Source organism: Netta rufina (assembly GCF_964035555.1).
Source record: "Netta rufina genome assembly, chromosome: 14".
Taxonomy (NCBI): Eukaryota; Metazoa; Chordata; class Aves; order Anseriformes; family Anatidae; genus Netta; species Netta rufina.
In genome coordinates, this window is record NC_140137.1 from 20,245,130 (window position 1) to 20,260,040 (window position 14,911).

General features: G+C 45.1%; 1 protein-coding gene across 4 annotated transcripts in view; it reads left to right on the forward strand.

Moving 5' to 3' along the window:
* Positions 1 to 535: 535 nt before the first annotated feature.
* Positions 536 to 14,911, forward strand: part of TCERG1 (transcription elongation regulator 1) — a 34,352-nt gene continuing 19,976 nt past the window's right edge. For 2 of the 4 annotated variants that reach the window (XM_084295130.1, XM_084295131.1), the window contains exons 1-7: positions 536 to 669; positions 1,052 to 1,277; positions 4,317 to 4,469; positions 4,712 to 4,961; positions 8,234 to 8,476; positions 12,355 to 12,417; positions 13,720 to 13,920. In XM_084295130.1, the coding sequence (XP_084151256.1) occupies positions 581 to 669; positions 1,052 to 1,277; positions 4,317 to 4,469; positions 4,712 to 4,961; positions 8,234 to 8,476; positions 12,355 to 12,417; positions 13,720 to 13,920 (1,225 nt within the window). In that variant the 5' untranslated portion in view covers positions 536 to 580. The remainder of the gene's footprint in view (positions 670 to 1,051; positions 1,278 to 4,316; positions 4,470 to 4,711; positions 4,962 to 8,233; positions 8,477 to 12,354; positions 12,418 to 13,719; positions 13,921 to 14,911) is intronic. The other 2 variants (XM_084295132.1, XM_084295133.1) reach the window with 2 other exon arrangements.

Below are 14,911 nucleotides of genomic sequence, written 5' to 3' on the forward strand. Positions count from 1 at the left end.
GCCCCCCCGCTCCCCGCGGCCCCTCAGGCGCCCCCTCCCCGTTCCCCCCCCCCGCGGCCCGGCCCCGTCAGCGCCCCCCGGCGGCCTCGCGGAGCCCGCGCTGCCTCCCCATTGGCCGGCCCCGGGCCGCGCCCTCTCATTGGCTGTCGCCCGAGCACCGCCCACTGACACGTCACGGGGCGGGCCGCTCCCGGTCTGACCTTTGTGATTGGCCGCGCACAGCGGCCCGCGCGGCCTGATTGGCGCGCGGGGATCCCCCGCTCTGCGCGCTGATTGGCCGCAGCTCCCGTTCTTTTTTTGTTTTTTTTTTTTTTCCTCCGCCTGGTTCCGCCTGACGTGAGGTCAGTTCCGGCCCTCTCTCGGGTCACGTGAGGCGCGACCCCGCTCGGCAGGCGGCGCGGGGCGGCCCCGGCAGCCAATGGGGACGCGCCTGGCTGCCCCCATTCAAAGTCGGCGGGCGCCGCGGCCAATCGCGGGCCGGGCCCGCCCCCGCGCCCCGTGACGGACGCGCGGCGCGGCCAATGGGGCGCGGCGGGGCCTGGCCGGGGCGGCGGCGGCTCGGCGGCGCTGCGAGGCGGCCATGGCGGAGCGGGGCGGCGGCGGCGGCGGCGCGGGGGGAGGCGGCGGCGAGGGCGAGGCGGCGGCGGAGCGCTTCGGGGGGGACATCAGGTGCGCGGCGGGGCCGCTCTGAGGCACGGCACGGCCCGGCGCCGGGAGCCGCTGCGCACGGGCCCCTCCGGCCTCTGCGGGCCGCGCTGAGGGGACGGGGCCGGGGCCGGGGCCGGCGGGAGGGGGGGGGCAGGGCCCGGGGCCGGGAGCCCACAGCCGGGGGGGTTGGGGGGGGGGAGGGGGTGGTGCCGGAGGAGCGCCGGGAGCGGCGAGGGGAAGGGGCCGGGCCGGGCCGGGCGCGTGCTTGGCGGGTCGGAGCCCGGCCTGCAGCTCCGTGCCCCGGGCAGGCGCGAGCTGTGTCTGTGTGTGCGTGTCTGTGTCTGTGTCTGTGTCTGTGTGTCCGTGTGTCCGTCTGTGTCTGTGTGTCTCGGCCTGCCCGCAGGATGGCTCAGCAGCAGGCGCTGAGGTTCCGTGGCCCGGCTCCCCCGCCCAACGCGGTGATGAGGGGCCCGCCGCCCCTCATGAGGCCCCCGCCGCCCTTCGGGATGATGCGAGGGCCCCCGCCGCCACCGCGGCCCCCGTTTGGACGGCCTCCCTTCGACCCCAGCATGCCTCCGATGCCTCCTCCAGGAGGGATTCCGCCACCCATGGGACCTCCGCACCTACAGGTAACGAAGGGGTGGGCGGCCCTGTGGCCTGGTGAGCTGGGACTTGGGAGTTCTTATGTTTGTTTTCATCAATGGCAATAAAAAGAGGAGAGCCGTGGAGATGGGTGAAAAAAACAGGGCATGGCAAAAGCGTCAGGCTCTCGTGCCGTGTTATGACACTCACACACACACAGGGTAATAGAAAAGCAATTTGCATTCCGTTCCTTAAGGCAACCCTAAGTTAATCACGCAGTTGGGATGAACTCACCACCAGAACGTTTACTAAAAGCTGGCTTCGTGTTGGTGCCTTGTGGCCATGCGCAATGCAGATTCAGTTGTGCTCAGGCTTCTGAGCTCGAGAGAGCAGGCGTGTGAAGGGCACGGCAGTCCTGTAGGGTGACCTGAATCGTGCCACAGCCGCTCAGAGTGGGGATGGCTCATCACAGAGACTGACAGAGGAGCTACCGCACTACATCGAGCTGAATCCCGCTGAAGTTCCTGCTTGAACCACACCTGTAGTCACTGTGGAAGTTTGTTGGTGGTTTTGGTTACCGAGGGACTGGTTAGGTAGAGGAGCAGTAACTTTGAGAACAGGTATGTGGTCAGTGACCCATGAAAAGTTTTAACGGCAGTGTAATCACCGTGCGGGACTGCAGGTGGTAAAAATACTGCGTGGTTTATAACAAATGGTTCAAAGCCACTCTTTATAACTGAGCAGTAAATGCTAGTGCTGTGAAATTTACTTTGAAAAGTATGGATGTGGGCAAGATGGAAAGAAAATAGTGTTGTGAGTTATTTATTGGTATGTTGGATCCTGCTTCGCCTGTGTTTCAGAGCCGCGGGAACATTTATCCTCATTCCTCTGCGTGCAGGTGGGTTCTCTGTGGAACTCTGCAAACCGTGTGGCAAACGGCGGGGCTGGAGGGAAGGAAGCAAAGAAGTCAGTAGAGCAGGAACAAGGCCCTAAGCTGCATTTCACCTGAAATAAAACAACAGCAGACTGCAGCCTAATTTAGCGTGGGGATATCATCGTGAGCACAACGTTTCTGGAAGAAAATAGCATGTTTTCCATAGCAGTTTTTTCTCTTCCCTTGGGCACGTAGCGTGTTGCTGGAACGTGGGCTGCTCAGGGAGGTGCGAGATAGCTTTAGTTTCACTGAAACCTTCTCAGGTAAACAAAAGTCCTGTGGGACCGAGGATGGGAACAGTAAGTTTGAGGGATGAGAACAGCCCCGTTATCTTGTTGGGTGTTGTCTTTTCTGTTCCTTTCATTTAGCACCAGGGGCCCTGTTCTGTGGTACGATTGCATGCTCAGCCTAAGTTTATGTCAGACCCTATCCACCCATTGCACCTTTCTCCTGGTGCTCTGCAATCCCATTTTACCTCTTGCTGCTGTGCCCATTCACTGCCTTGAGAGCTGCTGGAGCAAGTGAAGGTATCGGAGCGTGCAGCGGAACAGGGGGAAGTCTTCCTGATGCTGCCAGTGTCACGAATCGGTCAAAGCTCATGTGAAGCCCAAAGCCTTAGCTGCTGACAGCTCCTTATGTGTTTGATTTATTTTCCGAATGTGTTTCAGCTCTCAGCTGTTACATGGTCACTGTCTCACTGCCGTGCAGCCAGTGTCCTCTGCAGCTCATTACCACGCAGGGAATCCCCGCACCAAGCGTGTCCCTGTTCTCATGCCCTGCCGTGCACGTGGAGCTGAAGGTGGTGGTGTGAAAAGAGGGGAGAAGGTGTGCTGTGTGTGGAGCTGAGGGGGTGTTCTAGGTTCCTGACCGTACGCCTGGGATCCCTTCCCTTGCTCTTGGACTGCCCTGGGGTGGGCTAACTTCTGTTGTCCGGGAAGTGGCAACAGCAGGCAAGAAGTGGGTTCTTTGTGGGGATCGTAGAGCAGCAAAGAGAAAGATCACCCGACGGCCAGGTGGAGGAGCTGTAGAGGAGAAGTAGTCAAGGAAGGAAGGAGTGAAAGGCTGGTGTTACCTAAACGGCTTTTTTTGTTTGTTTTTAATTGTCCACGTGTTCTTGACTTCCTTTATAACTGGTAGGACAGTGCTCAGTAAGACTCGGAGTCAGCACGTGAGTTTAAAAAGCAGTTCAAGATCTCAGTCTTCCAGCAGAAACGCTGATCTCAGGGGAACTTCCAAAAGAAACCAAGCACAAACAGAAACCAAGGACACGGCACATGCTGAAAACCACAAAGGGCAGGACTCAGATTCTCAGTGCACGGGTGCAGCTTGGAGTCAGTTATGAATGTAGAGTTAGAAGCTTTTTACAGCGGGCTGTCTTGGTATTGCCTTTCTCAAGAGGAAATCTTTTGAATCATAAATCCAGTTAAAACTGGAGTGATTCCCCAAGGAGAAATGTGCACAGGAAATTTCAGAACAGTCTAAATGAACAGGTGAAATAAACGAACTCAACGTACCTTTATCTGGAAAACAGGTTCGTGTGCAACAGTGATGTGTGGGGCACTTCTGAACTTCTGGTGATGCATTAGTGAAGATGTAATTTATTTATTTTTTTTTGAATTAGCACTAGTCAGTATTTTACTTAAAGGATAACTGAGAAGTAGAATGGATTGGATGAAATCTGCTGCTCTGCTCTGCTAATACATAGGGTGCTTGTGTGTGATTTAATGTCTCTGTGTCTCTTCACTGGGAGAGTCACTGTGACTGCTTGGGGTACTGCAGGAAAACTGCTGGGGACATCTGAGCAGCAGTTCCCAGGGACAGTTCCCATTCTTCCTTTCATGCATTAGGATATTTTCTCCTTTTTGTGAGAGGAGTTTTCTTTCTCCCCACTTTTTTTCCTGCCACTCTTTTCTGTTGCTTTGCATTCATGTTAACATCTCAGGTGCGAAGCGCTTCCCACAGCTGCCCTAGGTGGTGGTTTGTCAGGGAGCGCGTGCTCTGAAGCGATAGCATTAGCGGTCAGAGGAGCTGTCCAGGCTGGTGGAGGTAGCCTTACCATAGCTGTAATGTGTGTTGGTGCTTTAATAAGGGAAAACCCTGCCTGAAAATCATGTATCATATTTCACTATTATTATTTATTATATGTCTTCAGAGACCACCATTCATGCCTCCTCCCATGGGTAGCATGCCCCCACCTCCTGGAATGATGTTCCCTCCGGGGATGCCGCCTGTCACTGCCCCTGGAACACCAGCAATGCCCCCAGCGGAAGAGATTTGGGTAGAAAACAAAACTCCAGATGGCAAGGTAAGATGAATACCAGAAACAACAGAGAGATGTGTCTGCTGCTGCTGTAAAGATGTTGTCAGATGGTCCTGCACACGGAGGCTCCGGATCTTTCAAAAACGATTGTGCGGTTGTCCTATACTCTCATTGATCCTCTCAGTAGTAGGACTTACCTGTGCTTAGAGTGGCAGCAGTTACACCACTTTATGAGTGCTTCCCCTCCAGAAAAACGGTTGTTTGATGGCGGTGCTCTTCAATTGCAGGTCTATTTCTATAATGCACGTACACGTGAGTCTGCGTGGACTAAGCCAGATGGGGTCAAAGTTATCCAGCAGTCGGAGCTGACGCCGATGTTGGCGGCCCAGGCCCAGGCTCAGGCCCAAGCAGTAGGTGCCTCCACGCCAACCACCAGCAGTCCTGCGTCTGCAGCATCGCCGTCAACGTCCTCGAGTACTCAGTCCTCCACAACCTCCACCACAACCACAGCCACGTCAGTTTCACAGACGATTTCCAGTGAGTACCTCGGGGGTTCTCAAGCTTTGCAGCACTGGGGATGCTGCTCTGGGGAGTCGCTGCAGCAAAAACTTAATATCCAGAAGGAAGCAATTGCTCCGTAAAGTAGAATATGTTTTTAAAGTACAGCATTTAATCCGGAAGACCCTTGCATGTGAACTTTTTTCTTCAGGAGACCAGTACTGTATTCGGGTAGATAAATCGCTAGTCAGTATGCAGCCCTTTTCCTTTAGGTCTTTGTGTTTTTTCCTGCTGTTATCATCTCCAAGCTGTTATACGTCCATTTCCTTTTGACTTTAGTTAAAGCTAAACCGATCTTATAAGTGTCTCACAAAAGTTAATTTGAGGTAGGAATTGCACTTGCACCAAATTTCCTCTGTTTCCAAAATTGCATTTGTTGCTTTTAGAGGAAATCTTCCAGCGCTGCTTCTGGACTGCATAGAATTGGTTGATTGCAGAACTGAGCTGCTTCTGATGTCTTATTTTTGTTGCTAGAAGTTTTCAGAGTAAACCTCATAAGTTCCCATTTTTTTAGAGTTGCATAAAAATAGGAAAAAGAAAGTCCTTAGACCCATAATTATTCACTGATTACTTTTGAATAATCTGAAAATTACTGCTGTTTACATGGGCTGAGTCTTTGCTTCCAAAGATTTTCCAACTGAGGGAACCTCAAGAGAATGGGGACTGAATTTATGCAGCGTGGACGTAATGCATCTACGTGCAAACAGTTGATTTGTCATGTAGGTTGATTGGCATCTGTGTGCTAACAAGTGCCTGTAGTGCAGAGCATCTACGCAGAGCTGTATTTTATGTAGTAGAAATCTATTTGCTGGAGTGTGTCACAAGCAAACAATTCAGGAAAAAAATAAATAAAAATCACCTAGCATGGACAAAGCAAGGCGTGCCTACCACCCAAAGCTTTGGGCAGGGTTACTGCCTGTGCCGGGCTTCTGAAAGCACAACACGTACGTTGGTGTGGCGTGCTGTTGTTTGATGGTCTTGGTGACCGTAGCTGTGCTGGCAGAAGTGTGTACAGTGGTCAGGCCAAAGAGTGTGAGGAGACAAGCCGTTGCTGACCTGTTCGATCTCCAGCTGTAGTGGATATGTTCCTCCCCTCCAGTTACTTCACCATTTTTCTGTAGCAGGTGAGCCAAGCCAAGCTTAATTTACAGTTCCTCCCAAATGAAAGGGAGTCAAATTCAGGTAACCTGTACATTGTGCTTCCAGTTAGCACTGGAGGGCAGACAGATCGTTAGAGCAGCAAATACTTTGTATGGCTCAAGGCATTCAATGGCTTTAATTTGAAGGTGTTGTGGTTTAACCCGGCCGGCAGCTACACACCACGCAGCCGTTCGCTCACCCTCCCCCCTCCCTCTCTGGGATGGGGGAGAGAAACGGGAAAGTGAAGCCTGTGAGTTGAGATAAAGACAGTTTATTAAGACAGAAAAATAATAACAACAACAATAATAATAATGATGCTAATAGTACTACTAATAATGTGTACAAACAAGTGATGCACAATGCAATTGCTCACCACCCGCTGACCGATGCCCAGCCTATCCCCGAGCAGCCGCCCCCCCACCCTGGCTAGCCACCCCTGTATATTGTTCAGCATGACCCCAGACAGGATGGAATACCCCTTTGGCCAGTTTGGGTCAGCTGTCCCGGGTCTGTCCCCTCCCAGCTCTTACTGCACCCCCAGCCTGCCTGTTGGCAGGACAGAGCGAGAAGCTGAGACGTCCTTGGCTTGGTGTAAGCGCTGCTCTGCAACAACTAAAACATCGGGGTGTTATCAGCACTCTTCTCATCCTAAGCCAAAACATAGCATTCTACCAGCTACTAGGAGGGAAATTAATTCTGTCCTAACTGAAACCAGGAGAGAAGGAGAACTTAATACCGTGTTCAGTTGCTTTGTTGCAATATGGTCTGGTGTCACCAACTCTAACCATTTTGATGAGTAACAAGAAGCAGGTGGAAGGTGCTAGCCTAGGTTTCTGAGAACTACTCCTGCTTTTGCAATAGCACTTTGTTTATGCACGTTCTCTGAAACAAAATTTCCTAATGTGAAACGCTAAGAGTCTGCTCTACTTCTGCCTGTGCTACCTGCTAAACTTTGTCTTTGCTTTCCAGAACTGTTACTGTTGGTGTCTATAGCTAGGTGATAAAATTTTATGATTTAAAATAATTTTACAACTCTCAGGCCCGGCTTGTAAAAGGCTGGAGCTTCTAGCTAAGCTTCGCTGTTGTCTGGTACTGGTTTGACACAGGACTTAGAAGAAATGACATACTGACTGTTGACTCTGTTTCCCTAAATTGTAGGCAGTGCTAAGAACTTTCACCTGTCCTGAAACACTTAACAACAGGCCCAAAATCTTTATCTAAATACCTTAACACTGGGTCTTACTGGGAATGTTTCTGGTCGTCATTAGATAACGGAGACAGAGACAGTGTGCCTATGTGTGAGGTGTTAGTGAGCTGGTGGGTTTGGTGGTTGTTTTTTTTTTGGTTAACTCATTTTTTCAACAGCTCCTCTTCTCCACCAAACCTTTGGAGTACCGATTTGTAAGATCAGTCACTTGGATCTCTAGTTTCCGTTTTGCCAGTGCTTTGATGTGTAGCACTATTCCTGGTTAAATGTTAATTTCAGCCGTGCCACTGGGATTGCGGAATTGAATTGTGGTATTGTGTTTTTCCACTGGGAGGCACTGGAGACCAAGAAAATTCTTGCAGCTTCTGAACAAAAAAGTGCTTTGCTTTTCCATGTTTAATTACACATTTTAAATGGATACTTTTCCATTCTTGGATCACGCATTCATAAGCACAGTTTTAGACCGTCATGCACATGCTGCGGTCGTTATGCTTGTTTAAAAACAAACCACCTTTGTCCGTTCAGTGTAAGAATGAACACGTTTTCCAAACTCTGTAATGTTCCCTTTTATTCTTCTGAACAGGGACACAGAGAAGAATTTAATTTATTTACTAAGCAAGCTCTGTTTGTCCTTTGCTATACTTTTGGCACTACTATGGAGACTTGTTAGGAATAAAGAGTGTTTACAAAGTAAAACTTGAAATTGACTTTCTTTGTAAATACCTAGTGTTACAGAGAAGGCAAAGGCTTTTTTCTCTCCAAGAGTCTTCCTGTTGATTTTATCTAAGCGTATCTGCTTATGTGACATCTGTTGGGAAACAGAGAGCCAGTATGTTTGCAGCCAATATATTGTAGTACCTAAGATACAAGGTGTTCTTTGTATTTTTTTTTTTTTTTTTATCAGCACCTACCACACAAGACCAGACCCCGAGTTCGGGTGTTTCAGTTGCCACACCATCAGTCAGTGTTTCAACCTCTGCTCCTTCTGCTACACCTGTGCAGACTGTACCCCAGCCAGTCCCACAGACATTGCCTCCTGCAGTTCCTCATGCAGTACCTCAACCAACTGCAGCAATTCCTGCTTTTCCACCAGTAATGGTACCTCCATTTCGTGTCCCCCTTCCTGGCATGCCTATTCCACTTCCAGGTAAATTGGCGAACTGTAATTGTCTTGTCCGCTACATGTCCATGTTGTCAATTTGTTTGCACTCATGTGTCCACTGTGTATGGAACTTGCCTGAATCCTCTCCACTTAGAATGTTTTTGAAAGAATTCAGGGTTAGCAGACAGACTTTTTAATTAACAATGAAAATGAAATTTTTGACTTGAATTCTTTGATATCTGTATCAGAAAATAGCTACATTTAAACATGTAACCCTTTATCTTTTATATGATTGGAAATACAACAATTGCACTAAACACTTCCTAGTCTTACGGCATGTGTCTATCTTATCATCCTATTTAAAAAAAAAAAAAGTGAGCTTTGGCCAGAATCTATAAGTGACTGAGAAAACTGTAGCTCTGTATTTTACCAGTTGCATTATCAATTCAACTTTTTTCAGCTTGTTTGGTATAGACCTCGAGTCTTGGGCTTATTCTAGATTAGGACACGGATTATAGCCGAAGAAAGTCAGATGAAAATAATTTAAGAGCAGGAAAAATTACCATTCAAATGCGTTGCCCTGGAGTGATGTTGGGTGTTTGCAGTTCCTTTATTCTGCAACTATTAAGCGTGGTGCTGAATGTCTAAGCAAGATGTTGAGCTTTAACCAGAGGGCAGTTAAATTTAGGCATTCAGGATGCCAGGGTGCAATCCGTAAGCTTCAGATGTAAAGACCATTGGGACAGAATCATAGGTGGGAGCCCTCTGGTGCCTGGCTTAGTTATATTTTATCAAGTTTTGATAAAGACATTTGGTTAGATACTGAAGGAGATATTTTAGGCTGGCACAATTTTGGACTCGACCTGCTCTTTGTAACCACTGAACAGGTCTTAGTTGGTCCTGCAAACCACTCCGTGCTTAAACGATCCAGTTCTCATGGATACAGTTCCTGTTGCTTCTGTTTCAGTGGGTAGTGGTATAATTAAATACTTGAGAGCTGGTGGTTTTCCCTTGCAAGGAAAGCCTTGAGACTGCAGTTGGGTTGGATACAAGTTAGTTTCTGAAGAAGAATTACAAAGAAGCAGCTCTGAGCTGCCTCCTGGCATCTTTTGCTCTTTACAGGCTGAGGGAGGTGACTTCTTTCCTGCTGTCCACTCAGTGCCTAGATGCAGTACGTACGATGGGTGGCTTTAACCTCCCATTTAATTAATTAGATGAAAAAAAATGCTTTAGAACACTCCTTATATCCTCTTTGATAAAAAGATAAAAGCACCAAAATAGTTCAAAGGGGTATTCGTTTTACCCATCAGGTAGAAAATATGTGGAATAAAAAGCATTTATTTTAAGAGAGACTAGAAGAGAGAACCAACTTTTAGTTGTTTCTTCTAGAAGCATATTGCATTTTCAAATAACTGGGCAAAGCTTTTGCAGCTGTAGTACACTTGAAAAGGCAATCACAGCGTAGTGCTCCTTGTTTAAGGACAGATAAACATTCTGAACGTCATTCAAGGTGGGGTGAAAAATGAGTAAAGAATGTGGGGAGAATTCTGCTGTCTGTGTATTTGTGAGGTCTGGGAGAACAAGAGAAATGGCTAAGCCTTAGAAGTGGCCAGCTGACTGCTCTTACCTGCAGTTTCTGACGCTGTCAGCAAAGAATCAGAGTAGTGCGGAGGGTTCTTATGCATCTTGGAAAGATACAACCACCTACTTAGCTGTGAACTGTCTGGTAAAATGCGAATGGTTAAACTGGCAGAGGTGAGCACCACTGAAAATGGACACCCTGGGCTGTGTGGTTGGTTGATTTTTTTTTTTGTAAGTTCTCAGTCAAAGAATTTATCGAGTGCAGAAGGAAAGACAGAGGAAGAGTGTCAGTCACCTCCTCCTTAGACTCTTACTTGAAAACGAGTCTTTCAGAGCTTCAGGGGTAGTAAGTGCAGATGTGGCCTCTCCTGTTCTCGTGGTGAGATGAGCCTTCGGGGTTGAACCCATAACACACGGGAGGGATACCCAGCAGAAAAGAGCATGTTTCTGCTGATGAGTCTAATTTGTTATTTTGTCTGATTACAGAATAAAATAATTTTACTCCTTTCAGCTAGCTCTAGCCTGAGTTGATTGTAATGGTTTACAACCCCCATAAAACAAACAAACAAAAAAGTTTAAAGAGAAGTCAAAATGAGTTCAAGGCAGTGAAAGGTGAATTCAAAAAGGCTTACAAAGTTTTTAATGTATAGATGTTTGGGACTTTCAGCAGTTCATATAAAATCAGCTGGATTGCTTTTAAGTTACAGGGACAGTTGATGAATGCCATTGTCATGTGATTGCAAAGTTAATCTCTGTATTGTGCTGTAGTAAGACGGAGCAATGGAAGAGTTGATTAGTGATATCTCGTAATCTCAGATCTTAAAAAGTAAGTCTGCTTTCTCTTAATTCATATGTTAAAAGTTAGCTGTGTGTTTGAAAATGAACTTGGCAGAGGAAACAGCTTGGGTATTTGCAAGTCGTATCTGCGCTGTGGTATCTCGAATCTCAGCAGTCCCGCAGATGGCGCTGTTTATACTGACCCACTTCTAAGACATGCTGTAACTTCCTTAACAAAACGAATTTTTGAGTACATAAGGTGACTCTCCTCCCAGATTTAGAGAAATGCTTCATTCAGTGCTGTTTGAGTCATTGTTTTTGTGTCTCAAGTCATACTTTTTTTATAAAACTTGTTTTGGATTCTTTCATTGAAGTAATTAGTAAAGAACATTACAATTAACATTACAATTCTATCTTTTCGCAAATATTTTTGAAATAAATTGGCAATATTTTTAGTACACTTTTGATACTACATCTCTAATGAAGAAAAATAGAAGTTACATTTGTTATAAACACAGGGGTTTAATTTCACTTTGTGCTGGAGGATTTCCAACCTCATGTGATGGAATTGAAATAGTTTAGGGAGAAGCTTCTGATGTGTTTCAGTTTCCAAGTGTCAAAACTGGACCAATGTAGAGAAAACTTGTGCAGCTTCCTTCTGTACCCTAACATGAAGGTTTTTGGAAATGCATTCCCCTTACACCTGTCTAATTTCCTAATGAATTTTTCATCTAATTGAAGAGGATTAGATGCTTTCCCCTTTGTGGCCTGTGTCACAGCTGGAGAGCAGAACAGTGCATGATGGCTTTGGAGAACTAATGCTGTTTTCAGAGCATTTTCAGCTCATGACATTCTAGGTAACAAAAAATGAAGGAAATATTTGCTGCCACTGACCTAGTGCAGCTTTGTGTACCTCTGTACGTGGCTTCATGGCTTTTATTACTCCCCCCTCCCCTTCTTCTACCTCCAGCCTTTCCTTAATGACCTTCATCACCTCACCTTTTCCTCTGGGTTGGACTTGGATTTCATCCCACCACTCCCTGCTAGTCCGACTAGTTTAAATCTGTCCTCCTCTGGCTACTACTTCCTAAATGCAGCAGCAGACTGAAAGAAGCAAAGACAGTCGGTTTCACTTTGCTGCTGCTCTGATGGATCTGTCTGAGCAGATGCTGTCAGTGGAGAACATCTCCATTAGCATAATCTTCCATGGTGCTACCTTGCCTAGGATGAACTTAAACCCCTGAGTCGTCATTCAAACATCGTGGTGGGTTTTTTGTTGTTTTTTCTTTTTTTTTTTTTTTTTTAAGCAGCATCCCAGTAATTGCTAAACAGATGGCTTAATGTAGGCAGAAACTGTTGCTGCAGCTTAAAATCAGTTTTAAATTTGATCTGGCATAAAATTCTGGAGCACAGATAATTCACATTTTCTTGTCTAAGAGGCTTTCTTTTTTGCCAGCTGAAAATGGCATTCCAAATTGTAGCAGGAAATCTGTAGCACCCAGACTCCCAGTGGTAGCTGACGTACAATGGCAGCTTTCCAACATGCTTGCTTATCCATTTTACAGGTGTAGCAATGATGCAAATAGTCAGCTGCCCGTATGTAAAGACAGTCGCTACCACCAAGACCGGTAATTTTCAAAACCATCTTAGTTCGTTTTGTCTGTAAGTTGGCATGGTAGTGAATGTTGTTGTTTATTTTTTATTTATTTATTTGCTTCCCCCAATTAATTGAATATCTATACTTTACTTTCAAGACCAGTATAAATGCAAATATCGTATTTGGTCAGGAAACAATTTTCCCAATTAACTGTTAGTGGTAGCTTATTTTTATACAAAAAAAATCCAGTACATTTTTCTGTAATCACTGAGTTCTGTAATAATTGTGAACCTCTTCATGCCCATACCTCTTAGTTATTAGTTTCTTGTGTGTGGATTTTTGTTTTTCTGACTTCCACATGTATAGTGACATGATTGTGCTTGCATGTTGGTGTGCGTGTACGTGTCTTAGTATAAATTTTTAATTTTTCATATTATGCATTTAAGAAATGCCATTTACTGAAGTTAGTTTATGGCAATGTGTAATGTGTACTTTTTCCCCTTATTTAAAATGAAACTTTTTCATGCAAATGGTGAAAGCTCAAAACTATGATCTTGTGATGCTAGTCGTATCCAATTCACTTCTATAGAAGTTGTCATTCAAAATACTTTCAGTATATCCATTTTGTTGGGATAAACAGAGCATTAGCAGAATAACGTAGCATTTTGACTTTTTTACCTTTGCATATCTGCTTGGCATTTTGCTTTAGGATGTGAATAAAATGTTTTTTCCAGTCTTCAATACTAAACAAAACCATCACAATCTGAAATAATTTAATTCTTATTTCTTTTTCATCCAAGGCTCTAAATTTATGTTAATTTTTAAGTCAGGGTTTAAGATATACCAGAGTTCTGATCCGTATTGTATTGTATGGCTGAAATTCAAACCAACATTGTTGTTATTACTTATTTTTTCTTTTTTTACACAAAAGCATTAGGAGTATGTTAAAATGACAGAATTATTCCACTGTTTAATTATAACTTGCTACAGAGAAATAAGAAAGATGTGTTTCTTAGCATAATGCTTCATTTTGAAGTGTTAAAGGAAATGTCTAAAAACTAACAGGCTTTGTTCTGTGTAGAATTGGAAATTAATTAAAAATTTATTTATCTGTTTTTCTTGGTAACACAGGCATTACTGATCAGAAAATGTAGGAAGGAAGTTCAGTAACTATGCCTTGCTTTCGAATTTCATTTTCAAAATAATTTTTATGTACTTTGTAAAGTAAGTCAGTAAAGTGCTAGGTTTTTGTTCTTGGGTATTTCATTGTCATTTACTGTTCTGTTTCCTTTCCCTTTTTTCTTTTCTCTTTTTTTGTTTGTTCTTTATATAGGTGTCTTGCCAGGAATGGCACCTCCCATTGTACCTATGATCCATCCTCAGGTTGCTATTGCCGCTTCACCTGCCACATTGGCTGGAGCAACAGCAGTCTCTGAGTGGACAGAGTATAAAACAGCAGATGGAAAGACTTACTATTACAACAACAGGACTTTGGAGTCAACGTGGGAAAAACCCCAAGAACTGAAAGAAAAAGGTACTTTAATACAGCTTTATACCAGGCAAAATTCCTTAGACCATTAATGGTTGTGTTTGAAAATATGAACAAGAATTTTTCTAATCCAGTATCTGCCTTAAGCATGTTTTGAAATCCTGATTATAAGGATCCACTTAGAATCATAGAATCATTCAGGTTGGAAAAGACCTCCAAGATCATCTGGTCCAACCATCCCCCACTATCAGTATCACCCACTAAATCATGTCCCTAAGTGCCAGGTCCAATCTTTCCTTAAACGCCTGCAGGGACAGTGATTCTGCTGCCTCCCTGGGCTACCCATTCCAGTGCCGAACTAAAGACACTTAAGCTGTTTGAGCCTGGAAGTTGTAGCTTCTTTGTTTCCCACTGCACTGAAAGAGTATTTTGTTCTAGAGTTGCTTTGATATCCTGTAACACACAAATAAATGAGTCTTTCCACTCCAGTAGAGTGTAAATACTGTACCTACTCATCTGTTTGACGAGATTGGAAAGAAAGACAGAAAGGTGCAGGTGGGGGGATCATTTATTTTAAAGAGTGTAAACCAGGAAAGTATGTTGTTTGTGAAAAGCTAAGTGTATGATAAGTTTTGAAGTAGGAAGAAATTACCTCCTGCCCCCCAGTTCCCAAGTTGTATTCAGGTCATATTCTTGTCTTAATTTTTATCCACATTATATCAATGGGTGTTTTCCTTTGGAGGCAAATTCTTGTATCACAAATAAGGAAGAAGGGGCAAAAATCTTGTGGCTTTTTTTTTTTTTTTCAATTTGAAGTCTTTTTTGGGAGAAATAAAATACAGTCAGAGCAAATAGTTCTTGCTCTTATTCTCTCATGAATTTTTAGTAACAAGAAGTCTCTGTTTAGACACACTCCAAACACTTATGCAGTGAGCTAGTTTAATTGATACCCATCTTTCTAATAACTTGGGTATAAATAATAGCTCTGCAATTTAGTGATGTAAAGTCACCTAAGCAAATACCAGTTTTGCTGACT